Source organism: Cydia splendana, chromosome 7 (assembly GCF_910591565.1).
Source record: "Cydia splendana chromosome 7, ilCydSple1.2, whole genome shotgun sequence".
Taxonomy (NCBI): domain Eukaryota; kingdom Metazoa; phylum Arthropoda; class Insecta; order Lepidoptera; family Tortricidae; genus Cydia; species Cydia splendana.
The window spans coordinates 8,324,326-8,338,084 of NC_085966.1; the positions used below are offsets into that span (position 1 = coordinate 8,324,326).

Sequence of the window (13,759 nt, forward strand, 5' to 3'; positions counted from 1 at the left end):
GGACACAATTTAAGAATCACCCAATTGCGTCGAGGAATCATCTGTATTTTTGCTTGTTTCATTACCTCCTCGCTTCTTTTTTGTCCTTTGTATTCTGTAGCAATTTGTTAGATCTGAAAATAAAGATAACTTGCGTCGTCACGGATGTCGATTTATAGGTTTTAGGGAGTGCAGAATTCGAAAACGATGATCATTTTATAATCCAAGATGGCGGCTACGTATTTTGTCATAAAAGTGGAATCCAAAATAGTCATCATTTTCGAAATCTGCGCCCCCTAAAACCTATAAAACGATATCCATGACGACTTTTATGACATAGTGCATGGCCGCCATTTCGGATTCCAATATGGTCATCATTTTCGAAAGCGGGGCCCCCTAAAACCTATATATCGACACCCATCTCGACTTTTATGACAAAGTGTTTTGCTACCATCTGCATGCAAGACATTTCTATTACTTTTACGTACAAAAATGGCCCCCTGTCAACTTTCAATCGAGATTTAATCGATAATTTAATCGATAATTTATTCGATTAATATTCAGATTAATTCAATTTCAATCTATGTTAGGTCGACTAAACTAATCGCGATTAAAATTTGAGAATTAACTTTTTTTATTCCATTAATTAGTCGAATAAACAGTTAATCGATTAATGCCCATCTCTGACCACGGCATTTTTACACTTTGAGAATATCTGAAAACAAATCAACACAAGGAGCCATTTTGCAAATCCAGTAACATACCAGTAACTTTGTTATTACTTTTGACAGCGCGTGTCATGTGTCAACACAGAGTCGACACAAAGTCGAAACATTGCAACTACTTTGTGACTGCAATATTTCTCAGCCTTAAACCATATTTATACATCATAATTAACAAGTTTCGTAGTATGTAAAGCGTTATTTCTGTTATTTAAGTATAGTATACGCATCGAAGTACTAAAAATGCTTCAAATAATATAGTTATGAACACAGGCACTGAGAAGTAAACAATTTCATTTCCGGCTAAACTAAAACAATGTGGTGGCGCGTTGATTATATTACACTTAGTTTATCAAATCACTCGAGCAGTTTAATTCCCTATAATAATTTAAGTCCTATTGTAATATAAATGCAAACAATATATAATTACGTCTTGTAATCCGTTTAAGAGATGGCGTATTAATGTCACTTATTTTTATTTAAGTATTTTTCCATCTGACAGTTTCCATTTGACAGGAACAAAATGAACGAATGAACGAATGATTTTGGCATAAAGTAGTCGCAAACCCGAAACAATGTGTGCACACGGCGACCACACTTTATGTCACTTTGTGTCATGTGTCGACCCTTCCCCATTTCTGGTAACTGTGTCGACACGGCGACGACTCTGCGACTGGAATTGTGACCGAAACAGACGGTGTCGACACAAGATGTGTCAACACCGCGTCGTAACGGCGACTGGAAATGGTTGTATGGGAAGTCAGCTATAGTGAGGACGGCGATGCCGTGCGGGAACATGCCGTGGCGGCCGACGTTCTCTTGGTAGTTTCTAGTTTATCAACAGTCATCATCATCATTTCAGCCTATATACGTCCCACTGCTGGGCACAGGCCTCCTCTCATACGCGAAAGGGCTTGGGCTATAGTCCCCACGCTAGCCCAATGCGGATTGGGGACTTCACATACACCTTTGAATTTCTTCGCAGATGTATGCAGGTTTCCTCACGATGTTTTCCTTCACCGAAAAGCTAGTGGTAAATGTCAAATGATATTTCGTACATAAGTTCCGAAAAACTCATTGGTACGAGCCAGGATTTGAACCCGCGACCTCCGGATTGAAAGTCGGACGTCATATCCACTCGGCTACCACCGCACCTCAACAGTATTACATCAATAATAGTGTGAACCATTATTACCTGTGGCGCCACCACTAAGTACGTGTTACTCCGGACTAGGGTTACCAGATGACAGGAATTTTCCTGACATGTCAGGAATTTTGGCCTTTCGTCAGGAATGGGAACGGAACACGAAAATGTCAGGATTTTTTTGAATTGATAGACTTTTTTATAAAGTACCTTTTTAGTTACTTAAATTAATCCAAAAAATGTAAAAAAATAATAAATGAGATCCACTCAATAGTAGAGAAGATATAGCCTTTGGGGTCAAAATAATTCCCACAAAGACGGGGTTTGATGTTTTTAGTTCTTTGTGTGTATCTTTTTGACATACTAAAAATATATCAAAATATATGCATGCAAAACGCATTTATTGACATTTGAAATTTGAAAAAACAAAAATAATATTAAAAATCGTGTGTGGTATCAAATGAAAGGAAATTACACGCTACAAAAGGTTGTGAGGTTGATTTTACAAAACAAAAATAAAAAACAAAGTGGTGGCTGAAAAACTGTTTTTTTTTCAATGTTGAAAATTATTTCCTAGATTGAAAACTAAACTATTATAGTTTTACAAATCAAAATACATTGTGTAAAAGGAAAGAATATTTAATTCATGAATACCTGTTTTTAATAATATTAATATAATATGGAAAATATAACTCTATACACCGTGTTTTTTTTGATTTCCGTTAATTTCAAGGGTGCATTCCTGAGCTTAAATCAAGTAACTTTCTCAAAGACACCGATGTTCTAATTAAGTCCATTTCGGAGATAATCCATAATTTTTTTTTTCCTATAAGGCCTCTACAAGCGTGTACACTTGCCTTAGGGCCGGCTTACATATTGATTAGTGTTTAGAATGAGTTCATACATTTGCTACTAAACTTAAGTACAATCTCGGTCGATTGATGTACGAAATGACATTGATATGTCACAGATTTCAATTGTTTGGTTGAGTTAAATGTAATGCCCGTGTTACAAACACGCTATATGCTACATTTAATTACTTTTTAAACAAAAAAAAAACAAAAAAGAAAACAAAAAAAAAATTTTTTTTTGAAAATTAACTATGCCATTTAGTTCTTATAAACGTACTTAACTATACCCCGAAGTTAACGGAATTCAATAAAAACACGGTGTATTAATTTAAAAAGTTTTATCAATAAACTGAACGCAGATCAAAGGAGGTGCTTGGCAGAATATAAAAAACAAAAAACTAACTGTCGATTTACGAAAAACTAAAAAGATACTTTAAAATTTATTATAATTAACTTACCCGCCGCTCTGTTTTTTAGGGTTCCGTACCTCAAAAGGAAAAAACGGAACCCTTATAGGATCACTCGTGCGTCTGTCTGTCTGTCTGTCTGTCCGTCTGTCACAGCCGATTTTCTCCGGAACTACTGGACCAATCAAGTTGAAATTTGGTACACATATGTAAGTTTGTGACCCGAATACGGACATGTAACGTAAACAAATGAATTTTAAACATTGGGCCACTTTTGGGGGGTAAATGAAAAAATGAAAAAAAATATTTTTCAAACTATATCATGTTACATATCAAATGAAAGAGCTTATTGTAAGGATTTCAAATAATTTTTTTTTATAATTTTCGAATCAACAGTTTAGAAGTTATTCAAGAAAATAGGCAAAAAATGACCATTCCCCCCCCCCCCCCCCCCCCTTATCTCCGAAACTACTAGGTCTAAAATTTTGAAAAAAATACATAAAATAGGTCTATACCTATAGATGACAGGAAAACCTATTAGAAATGTACAGTCAAGCGTGAGTCGGACTTAATTACAGTTTTTAATCCGACCCCTACGGATTTTTTAAAGAGATTTCACTCACGTTTCACATAAAAAATACATTGTTAACAGTGCCGGATTACTTAGAGTAGTAGTTTTCTTAGAGTAATTGGTGATAATTTTCTGATAACATAATCATTTTAAATATTTAACGGTCTTACCTACTTACGAGTAATTGTAAGGTCAAATTAAAAATAATGTTTAAAAAAAATGTTAAATTGAGAGCTAGCTTAAAGTTTTTTGTACTCGTCGACTTTAATGGTTGAATTAATAAAGACTTTGTAACCAATAAGCAAAACAAGCACGTGCTTAGGGCACCACGTTCAGGAGGGGCACCAAAATGCCAGGTTGAAAAAGGTGAACAAATTTTAAAATTAGGGACAGACACATCGTTTTTACCACACGATTTTTTTTAGCTGTCCAAAAGCTAATTTGCAAAAATAATGGCGCGTAATTCTTTGGGAAACAATCGGTAGCAGTAGAAGAGTCGTGATTACATGCATAGATTCGATTTCAACCCACTCTTTTGCGGTTCGGCGTTAGGTCTTATGCGAGGCCTTCTGCCTTAATTACACTTGGGCGTGGATCCAAATCCAAGCTTTCCTCTTTCGCAGCTAGGCCTACTGCCTTTCTCACACTTCGCCAATTCAATTCCAAGCTCTGCTTTCTTGCATATGTTATGCATGAAAACAACCTCGAATATCGAAGCCTAAGAAATATCGAGCCCTATGCGAAGCTAGGCTGATAGAAAACTGTCCCATCCCTTCTCTGTATGAAATCCTGGATTCGCGCCTGGTTGGGACTAAAAGTAAAATTGCGTTTGTATATCGAAAAATTTTCGCGCTCGCTTCGCTCGCGTTTTCAATAACTTTATAAGGTATGATAAATGTGACATTCGGGTGGCGACTGCAGCAACATTACTCTGTTGCAACATTACTGCTGCAGTACTGTCAACTTCCGTGATAAAATGATGTGACTGATTTCCATACTAAAAGTAAAAATTTACAACTGTCTATCATATTGCGTTTTTATATCGAAAAATTTCCGCGCTCGCTTCGCTCGCGTTTCTATTACTTTCTAAGCTATGATAAAGGTGACATTCGGGTGGCGACTGCAACAGCATTAGGTACTCTGTTGCAACATTACTGCTGCGGCACTGTCAATTTTCGTGATAAAATGATGTGACTGATTTCCATTCTCAGCTGTAACGCGGCAATGAACTTCTCTCAATTTACCAAAAAATCAATGTAATCTTGATGACCCGAGGGAGAGAGGCCCCTAGAAATCCTTAGGGCATCAACATATCTTAATCCGGCACTGATTGTTAAAAATTGTGTAATATACGGAACCCTTGGAACGCGAGTCCGACTCGCACTTGGCCGGTTTTTTTAAATATTGATCCTAGCGAAAAGTGTTCTAAATGTTTCTTGTAGGAAATTTTATGTTCATTATTTATGTATAAGTTTTATTTTGCTATGAGTCATACTTTTCAAATTATTAACGAAAAAGTATAAACAAGGAACCTTAGAATTTATTATAATTAGCTTTCCCTCTTTATTATCTTTTTAAATATTAATCTTTTTTGTAGAAAATTTTGTGTAGATTATTAACATTTCAAAACATTTTTTTATATTGGCCACCGTTTACGAGTTATTTACGAAAAACTAAAAAAAAGGGACCTAAGAAGTGATTATAATTAACTTTACCGCGTTAATATCTCTTTGAATATTGATCCTAGCGAAAAATTGTACTGAATCTTTCATGTAGGCAATTTTATGCAGATTACTTACGTATAAGAACATTTTTGCTATGCGCCACCGTTTAAGAGTTATTTACGACATACTAAAAAAAGGGACCTTTATCATATCATATCTATATCAAATATCTCACTTCCGGTCAAGAATTCGATCAAATTCGGATCTCGGATCTCGGAAATCTCACTTCCGGTCACGAAGAATCAAATTCGGATTCAGCGGGGTCTAATTAGCGTAAAAAACCCGGTTGCCAAAAAGTAATATAATTTGCCAGTCGAAATCGATTTTTACAAAAATATAACCAGTCCACAATAGTTTTTTGTTTTTTATATTCTGCCAAGCACCTACTTCAGTTTATTGATAAAACTTTTTAAATTTATATAGAGCCTATATTTTCCATATTATGTATAATAATATAATTAAAAATAGGTATTCATGAATTAAATATTCTTTTCTTTTACACAATGTATTTTGATGTGTAATACTATAATAGTTTAGTTTAGTTTTCAATGTAGGAAATAATTTTCAACATGAGATTTTCAGCCACCACTTTGTTTTTTATTTTTATTTTGTAAAATCAACCTCACAACCCTTTTTAGCGTGCAATTTCCTGTCATTTGATACCACACACGATTTATATTTTTTTTTATTTTTCAAATTTCAAATGTCAATAAATGCGTTTTGCATACATATATTTTGATATATTTTTAGTATGTCAAAAAGATACAACCAAAGAACTAAAAAAACCAAACCCCGTCTTTGTGGGAATTATTTTGACCCTCACCTACAAATTTTCATACAACTCCTCTAGTACAACTTATCAATAACTTCGTAATTATTAATTAACAAAACTTTACTCAAGCATACATACATAGATGTTTTAGAAATCGAAATCATGTGTAATATTCGCATTTAGGTAAAACATCTTGTTTAATCGGACTAAACTTTCGGGCGGCCATCGCTAACGGCTAAACGGCTTAACCCCCCCTCCCCCCCCCCGTCGTCGTCGTCGTCAAAAATGTCAGAAAAAATATTCGGAAATCAGGATTTTTTTTCAGGAAATTCTAAATTTGTATCTGGCGGCCGCGTTCTCTTGGTAGTTTACCTACGAGATTATATCAATAATAGTGTGAACCATTATTACCTGTGGCGCCACCACTAAGTACGTGTTGGTCCGGACGCCGACAGATAGGAAGTCAGCTGTAGTGAGGACGGCGATGCCGTGCGGGAACATGCCGTGGCGGCCGACGTTCTCTTGGTAGTTTCTAGTTTATCAACAGTATTGCATCAATAATAGTGTGAACCATTATTACCTGTGGCGCCACCACTAAGTACGTGTTGGTCCGGACGCCGACAGATAGGAAGTCAGCTATAGTGAGGACGGCGATGCCGTGCGGGAACATGCCGTGGCGGCCGACGTTCTCTTGGTAGGCCGCCGAGGCCGCGCGCCGGCAGTTTATCTACGGAAATATGACAACAATTCAAATAATGACTTTCTTCTAGCTAACATAAACCATCACTTACAGATGTAGAGCATAATTATTTTCCATCGTATTTTCACGGAAACGTACGAACGTGTCTTTCTATTTCAGTCAGTCTTGGTACAAAAAGTACTGAGGTTGACTGAAGTAGCATGACAAATATGAACATTTCCGAGAAAATACGATGGAAAACAATTATGCACTACATCTATAGTTTTTGCTTGCTAGCTTGGGTACGGTGACAGCTAAAATCTCCATACAATTTATAATCTTAAAATGCAAAATTATATGTCATCATATGCTCCTGCCACAGCCCCCGCGGCGTGGCAAGATGTGTCACGGGCCGCTCGGCCGCCGCCGCCGCCGCGTCAGAGGGCGGACACCATAGCCGCTAATGCTGCGCCTTGTTGAACCGAGGAGAGTAGACGACGACTAGGGCCGTCTTGCATAATTAACTACAACTATTATTACAAGCGGAACTCCTTTTCTAATAAGTAGAATTAAAAAGAGGAAGTCTCTTGTACAACTAATATTGTAGTTTATTATGCGACACGGCCCAGCTGTAAATTAATCTTCATTCTTGAATCCCACTGACCTCTCGATCGAAGCAGGCCGTGGCTATAAGCGCGTTGGCCAACACTGTGGCATGTGGAGCGAGCTGACTTGCGTCATACGCCCGTGCCACGGCCCACGCGGCGTGGCAGGCCGCGTCGCGCGCCGCGCGGCCGCCGCCGCCGCCGCCCGCGGCGCGCGGCTCGTCGCGGCGGAGTGCGGATACTATAGCCGTTATCGCTGCGCCTAGTTGGACGGGTGAGAGGAGACCGCGACGAGCTGGGAACAAAATATGAATCGTATTTGAACACTGGAGGGCTTTGATTTTTTATGAAGTACCAAATGTACAGAATTGCAAGCGGTTTTTTAAATAAAATACTGAAAGGTCCGAAATGACAGTCCCTGTTTTTCTGTTTTCCGACACGTTCTCGCGAATAATATGTACACGTAAAAATATCACTAGATTCATAGATTGTGTCGCTTAACTTCAAACTCGGGTAAAGCCATTAGACCCTCTTAGCAAATATCTCCCAAATAGCACAAAGATGCATTATATAATTCCACACTAGGTCCACATCGGTTGTTTAAGCACTTTTAACGACTTATTAGTGTTCACTCGGGCTGCAATAGCTGCATAAGAAATAACGTGACACAATATAATGCATTATTCTGTACAGCGATCATATTAAGCGCTACAAAGCCGCCACAGGTTCACTGTTATTCAGCCTTTAGTAACGTTGTACCCTATCAGCTGCAAAAGCGCATTTCGTGGACACAAATAGTGCAGTTTTCTGAATAATACCCTACTACCTTTTCTTAATACCAAAATCGCATAATCAGACAGATGGATTTACCCGAGTTTGAAGTTAAGCGACTCGATTGATCAGCCACGTACCTAGTTCAGCAAGCGCCATACAACCGCCGTGCCACGCGGTCTCGCGCTCGTTATGCGTGAAAAGCGATAGAACGCACTCGCACACGTCGGCGGCGGCGGGTGCGGGCAGCCGCGCGCCGATGCGGCCGATGCCTTTGGCAGCTGACCAGCGAACCACCGTGTCTTCGTCGCGAAGCGAGTTGAGAAGCAGTTCCACCATGTCTTCAACCTGTGAAAAGAATTATCAAATCTTTGAATAAAATGTATGATGTATGTATAACTCGTTCGCTACAAGTTGGTAGTTACCTCTTTGCCCGCTTCACCGCGCCACCTGATGCCTTATCCGCTCGGCCACCACAGCTTTACAACTACTTTTATTACTTACCTCCTCCTCATTATTTCCTCAGCACCCAAGGTCACGACGAGTGAAGGAATGTCAACCCTATTAGCAATGCAATATGGTATTTAGTCTATTGTACCTCCTGTGGGATGTCCTCATTGTCATCCTCAAGGCCCGTCTCCATATCGCGCGGCAAGCTATCGAACATTGGCTCGCGCGGCAGCCGCGCGCAATGGATACCGGGCTGCCGCGCGAGCCAACTCTCGATCATTGGCGCGCTCGAACGCGCCGCACTACGAACCATTCATTGTAGGTGTTTCGACGCGCGGCAAAGGAATGTTCGCGCGCAGTTGGGACGGGTGTGTATATATTTCAGTTGGTTCGCGCGGCCGCATACATGGATAATGAAAAGTGTCGTACTTTAATTGAATTATACGGCACTAAACAGTTTCTATAGAACAGTAAATGATTATCGCAACAGATCATTTTTCTACTTGGCTATACTTCGTTCCGAATAATTAATTTTTGTGATACAATGTGGTCGATCGTCGGATCGCCTGCCGCGCGCGGCCGCCGCGCATAAGTTCAAGATGGTGCCGAAATTGGCTCGCGAGCCAAAATACAGGTTTGCCGCGGTCGAACATTGCTCGCGCGGCCGCCGCGCAATATCGAGACGCGCCTTCAGGTATGGGCAGTAGTTCGGTGTCGCCCGCCGCCGCCGCCGCCGCAGCATCCAAGGTCACGGCAAGTGAAGGAATGTCATATTAGCAATGCAATACAGTATATAGTCTATTGCACCTCCTGTGGGATGTCCTCATCGTCATCCTCAGGCACGGGCAGTGGTTCGGTGTCGCCCGCCGCCGCAGCCGCAGCACCCAAGGTCACGACGAGTGACCGGGAGCCGCGGGTGTAACGCCACGCCGCTACTCGTGGCCGTAGGAATGTCAACCCTGGTGCAATGCAATACGGTATGTAATACGGTATTCGCCTGACTAGTCAGATCAATTCATTTTCGAACTATTAAAACGATTAGCCTCTATGGAATTTATATGAAAAACGGAACAAGTGACGCCATGGTCAAGTTACCTACTCTTTATAGTTCTATCCAATTTAATAAATATAAATTGTGGCAAAAAATAACTGCTGTCTACGTTAATTTTCTGGTGCTTTATTTCGTGCATGGTGTGAGCTATAATTTATTTCAAATAGAATCAACACCCCTTTCAATACAGGAATAAAATGAAATAAAAATATGCAAATGAAATTAATGGATAGTTGCGTCTAGTATGTAATGAATGATCTGTCGAATTTGAATGCAACAAACAGACTGATGCCTTACCAACTCTTTGCACAATCTTGACACCGTACTTCCGGACAAGCATGAACTTGTGCTGCTGATAATTCTGCCTCGTCACCCAATCAAGTAGTTTAGACGCAAAAGGCAAGAGGTCATCCCTCTTTCCATGCTTTAGCACTGCTGCCACCGCCGCTAATACTCCATAATGGATGTTATCTTCATCTTGTATGTTGGAATGTAGTTTGCACGCCCAGTCGAAGAATTCACCCATGTATAGCTCTTTTACATCTGACCTGTTTTAATTAAAGAATATACTCTAAAGGCGTAATATAATACGGAAGGCTTTATCCACGTGATAAAATAACCGTCACATTTAACAACGCGGGATTGAAAGTGACCTTTATATCCATACTACACATGATACATGCATATGATAAGTGTGATTATCACATGATACTGGTACAACAGACCTCAATGGAAAGAGTTAGAGGAGGCCTTTGCCAAGCCGCACACTGAGCTTAGAAACATACTCTAACTCAGAATAAAAGGGCTTAATAGATAGATAGATAGACTGGTATGTTGAAGATTCCTTTAAACTGAGCATAATTATCAAAAAGTGACATAACGTTGATAACTCCAGCATATGTCTGACAGACAGAAAAACTTTGTTCTTAGACTCTGTGCTTATTACCAGTACAGTGCTGCTGCAAAGTAGTGTACAAATGCTTGTTACAAGCTTAGCTACTCCACAGGGGTGTTGGTATAAATCATTGCAAATCAGAATCAGTTTTTTTTCTTCGGCTAGAACATTTACCCAATTACACACATTAAGATCAGTGTGGAGAAACCCAGACCATTTACAAGTCCTTTTGTTGCTTTTAAGTCTAGAAGAAGGTTGGTAGACCCGCACAGTTGGTACCCAGGAAGGAGGTTGGTGGTCTACCCAGCAATAAATTTTATGTGCTGGTCTTCTCCACATTTACCTTACTCTTTCTTTCATACCTCAATAAATGAAACAATAAATTTTATACTACAAATAAAAAAAAAAATACTTCATTTACCTGACAAGGAATTTGGATGACAGGAAAGCACAAGCTTCTGCCGAGCAATCTTTGCTCATAGAATAAGTCTTGCAAATATTAAGGATTCTCTCCATTACTGTCAGCTTCTTTGATGTGCCAGCATCTGCAATTTCATGTCAAAGTAAGCATTCAGTATTTTCTAGAATGTTACATGGCATGTCTGCTACTTGTATTTTTTTTCAAGTAGTACAGTCAGCTGCAGAGATAGTTAACAAATATATATGTAGGGGTAAAATAATATTGATATGATATTTTGAAAAAATAATTGGAGTAACGGGCAATATTAGTCTAGTAATTATTATGGAATTCTGCAAAGTAATAAATTACAGTAGAATGTCGGTCTTACTCATTGATAACATATTTTTGAAGTGCCTTATGTGATTGCTATACATATTGCCTCAATGTACATAAACATAAAAACCTTTTTAACAAGCTTTTATTAGGTAGGAACTCTGTGATGAAACAACGCAACCTAATTGTGTTAGGGGTTTTTAGAATTGTCTCGATGAGTATTAGTTGTCTGTTGCAAGAAAAGTACAGTCAGTGATAAAAGCTAGTACCAAAAATGAAATTTTTGCCAAAAACTTATTTATTTCTGGGTTACAAAATTTAATCTTGGGTTTTAACTTAATTTATCTATATCGTAAATTATTCCAGAACCCTGCTAAGAGGTATAGGCCTCTTCCAGATTCTTCAATTTTTTTTTGTTTCAATAAGGACTAAATGGATGCCAGAAGAAGAGCGCTGACGCGGCAGGCCCAGACAGAGATGGCGGGACAACCTAGACAGCTTCCTCAGTAACTGGCCAGAGCAGGCGCTATGTCGGGAGTCGTGGAAGATGAGGGGAGCCATCATAGGCTAGCAAAAAAAAAAAATATAATGGCTAAATAAATTAGTTATTACCAGGTTGGCCAGGTGCGAATCCATCAAGCCGACTCATGTGGAATGGTATAATGACTACAATGGACAGCCACAAGAGCAGCACAAATCTGCTGCGCCATGTCTCCTTATTGTTAGGGTCTTCAGCTTCCAGGAAGGTGAGAACATACAGCAAGTCGGAAACCTGTCAACAATTTTGGAGTTCAAAAATGGAACACTGAACCCTTGTAAATTTCATTCAAAATTGTGACGAGCGTATGGGATTTTGAACAGGAAACAACACTTTTGGAAGGAACACTTTCAGTAAGAAATGTGTTCCATATCCAAAATTAACACAGACAAAAGGTTAAAGTAAGTGTAGCTTGAAAACTCAACAATTCCACATCAGTATTTTACAGATGTATTAAATCAAGAATTTCTGTTCTGCAGGTTTATCTCATACAATTCATGGTATAATAATATACTCCGCCTGGTACTCTATTCCCGTCTTTTCTAGGTCACCTAACTGACACAAGCCTATGTCATCATGCGACAGCGCTATATGATAATATGCGATAGCGCTATATATAGCGGCCATGTTATTGTGACGTAGGCCTGTGTCACTCTGGGAATAGAAGACCATGTTTTGTTAGACCATGATACAATTTAAACTGCAAGCAATTAGTTAATAAGCAGTGACCATAAACATGTACCAGACTGTACAAAAAAACATTTTTTGTTTACCTCATGGGGGAGATGTCTCACAACCACTTTGTATCCTCTTACTCTTATAATCTGGTACATATAATTGAATGTAGCATGTTTTAATTCAAGAGGACATTCCTTATCCTTGATAATGGCAATAACCTTCCCTAAAATCTTGTCTAAGTGCGGATCGAGCAGATGCGGCTGCTCATAGTATTGTTTCAGTATAGCATTTAATTTATCGTATTCGACCTCAAAGGAAGGGGTGTTGTAAATATTTTTTACATTATCGATCATGTTTAACACCTCTTCGACCTCAGAAAAGTGCTCCAAAGCGCAGCCGAGTCCAATGTTGTCGCAGTCGTCATCGTGGTTCATGTCGGCTTCTATCCCAACCATGTCTTAAAAGGGGTAATTGACTATGTTTTACTTTATTCCCTACAAATTAATCGAGTACCGTTTGTTCGGACCCGAAACTCTGTAGAAAACCTTACACAAACACAATATATTTCTTATTTCTTTTGTTGGAACAACATAAATAACTAGTATTTGCGATTTTGAAAACTTCCTTTTTGTCTTGCTCGATTAGTTGGGTTTGCTCAGACTTTGCTGTCACAACTGTCACTGTCACTAACCTGACAAACCTGAGGGGCTACCGCGAAAACCGAAATTCGCAAATTACGGGGATCTTTCTCTTTTACTCCAATGAAGGCGTATTAGAGTGACGGAGAAAAATGCCCGCAATTTGCGATTTTCGCGGTTATAGCCCTGACGTCATTTTTCAAGTTTTTAAAAGCACAGTCACTTTTATGGCCTCTTTATACAAACGTAATCGACAATCACATGCATTTTGCAATACATTGCGGCATTTGATCGATCTATTAAATTCGTTGCTCCTGTTTAGCCAGTGATTATCTACAATCGCTTGCCAATCGCATTTGTTACAAGGTTTCATGATAAAATCTCTAATGGACTGATGAGGACTCGACATCAATTATATAGTCAGAATATTCTAGGAAAAGTAGGTCCAGATCAGATAGGTGGTTGAGCTAAAAATGCTTAAATGTGTGTTTAGATTCGACCGTACTTTCATGGCCGTACATTATGGCCGAACATATTTAGAATAGAATAAT

General features: G+C 39.0%; 2 protein-coding genes across 2 annotated transcripts in view; one reads left to right on the top strand and one right to left on the bottom strand.

Annotated features, from left to right (window-relative positions):
- The window catches only part of LOC134792102 (tubulin-specific chaperone D), a 33,912-nt gene extending 20,680 nt beyond the window's left edge, over positions 1–13,232 (bottom strand). Inside the window, exons 1-8 of the mRNA XM_063763292.1 lie at positions 12,666–13,232; positions 11,967–12,126; positions 11,043–11,166; positions 10,024–10,274; positions 9,483–9,634; positions 8,366–8,573; positions 7,514–7,749; positions 6,751–6,897 (exon numbers count right to left, since the gene is read on the bottom strand). Of these exons, the coding sequence (XP_063619362.1) occupies positions 6,751–6,897; positions 7,514–7,749; positions 8,366–8,573; positions 9,483–9,634; positions 10,024–10,274; positions 11,043–11,166; positions 11,967–12,126; positions 12,666–13,025 (1,638 nt within the window). The 5' untranslated portion in view covers positions 13,026–13,232. The remainder of the gene's footprint in view (positions 1–6,750; positions 6,898–7,513; positions 7,750–8,365; positions 8,574–9,482; positions 9,635–10,023; positions 10,275–11,042; positions 11,167–11,966; positions 12,127–12,665) is intronic.
- The window catches only part of LOC134792106 (venom allergen 5.02-like), a 197,619-nt gene that overhangs the window by 165,973 nt on the left and 17,887 nt on the right, over positions 1–13,759 (top strand). The window lies entirely within an intron of this gene.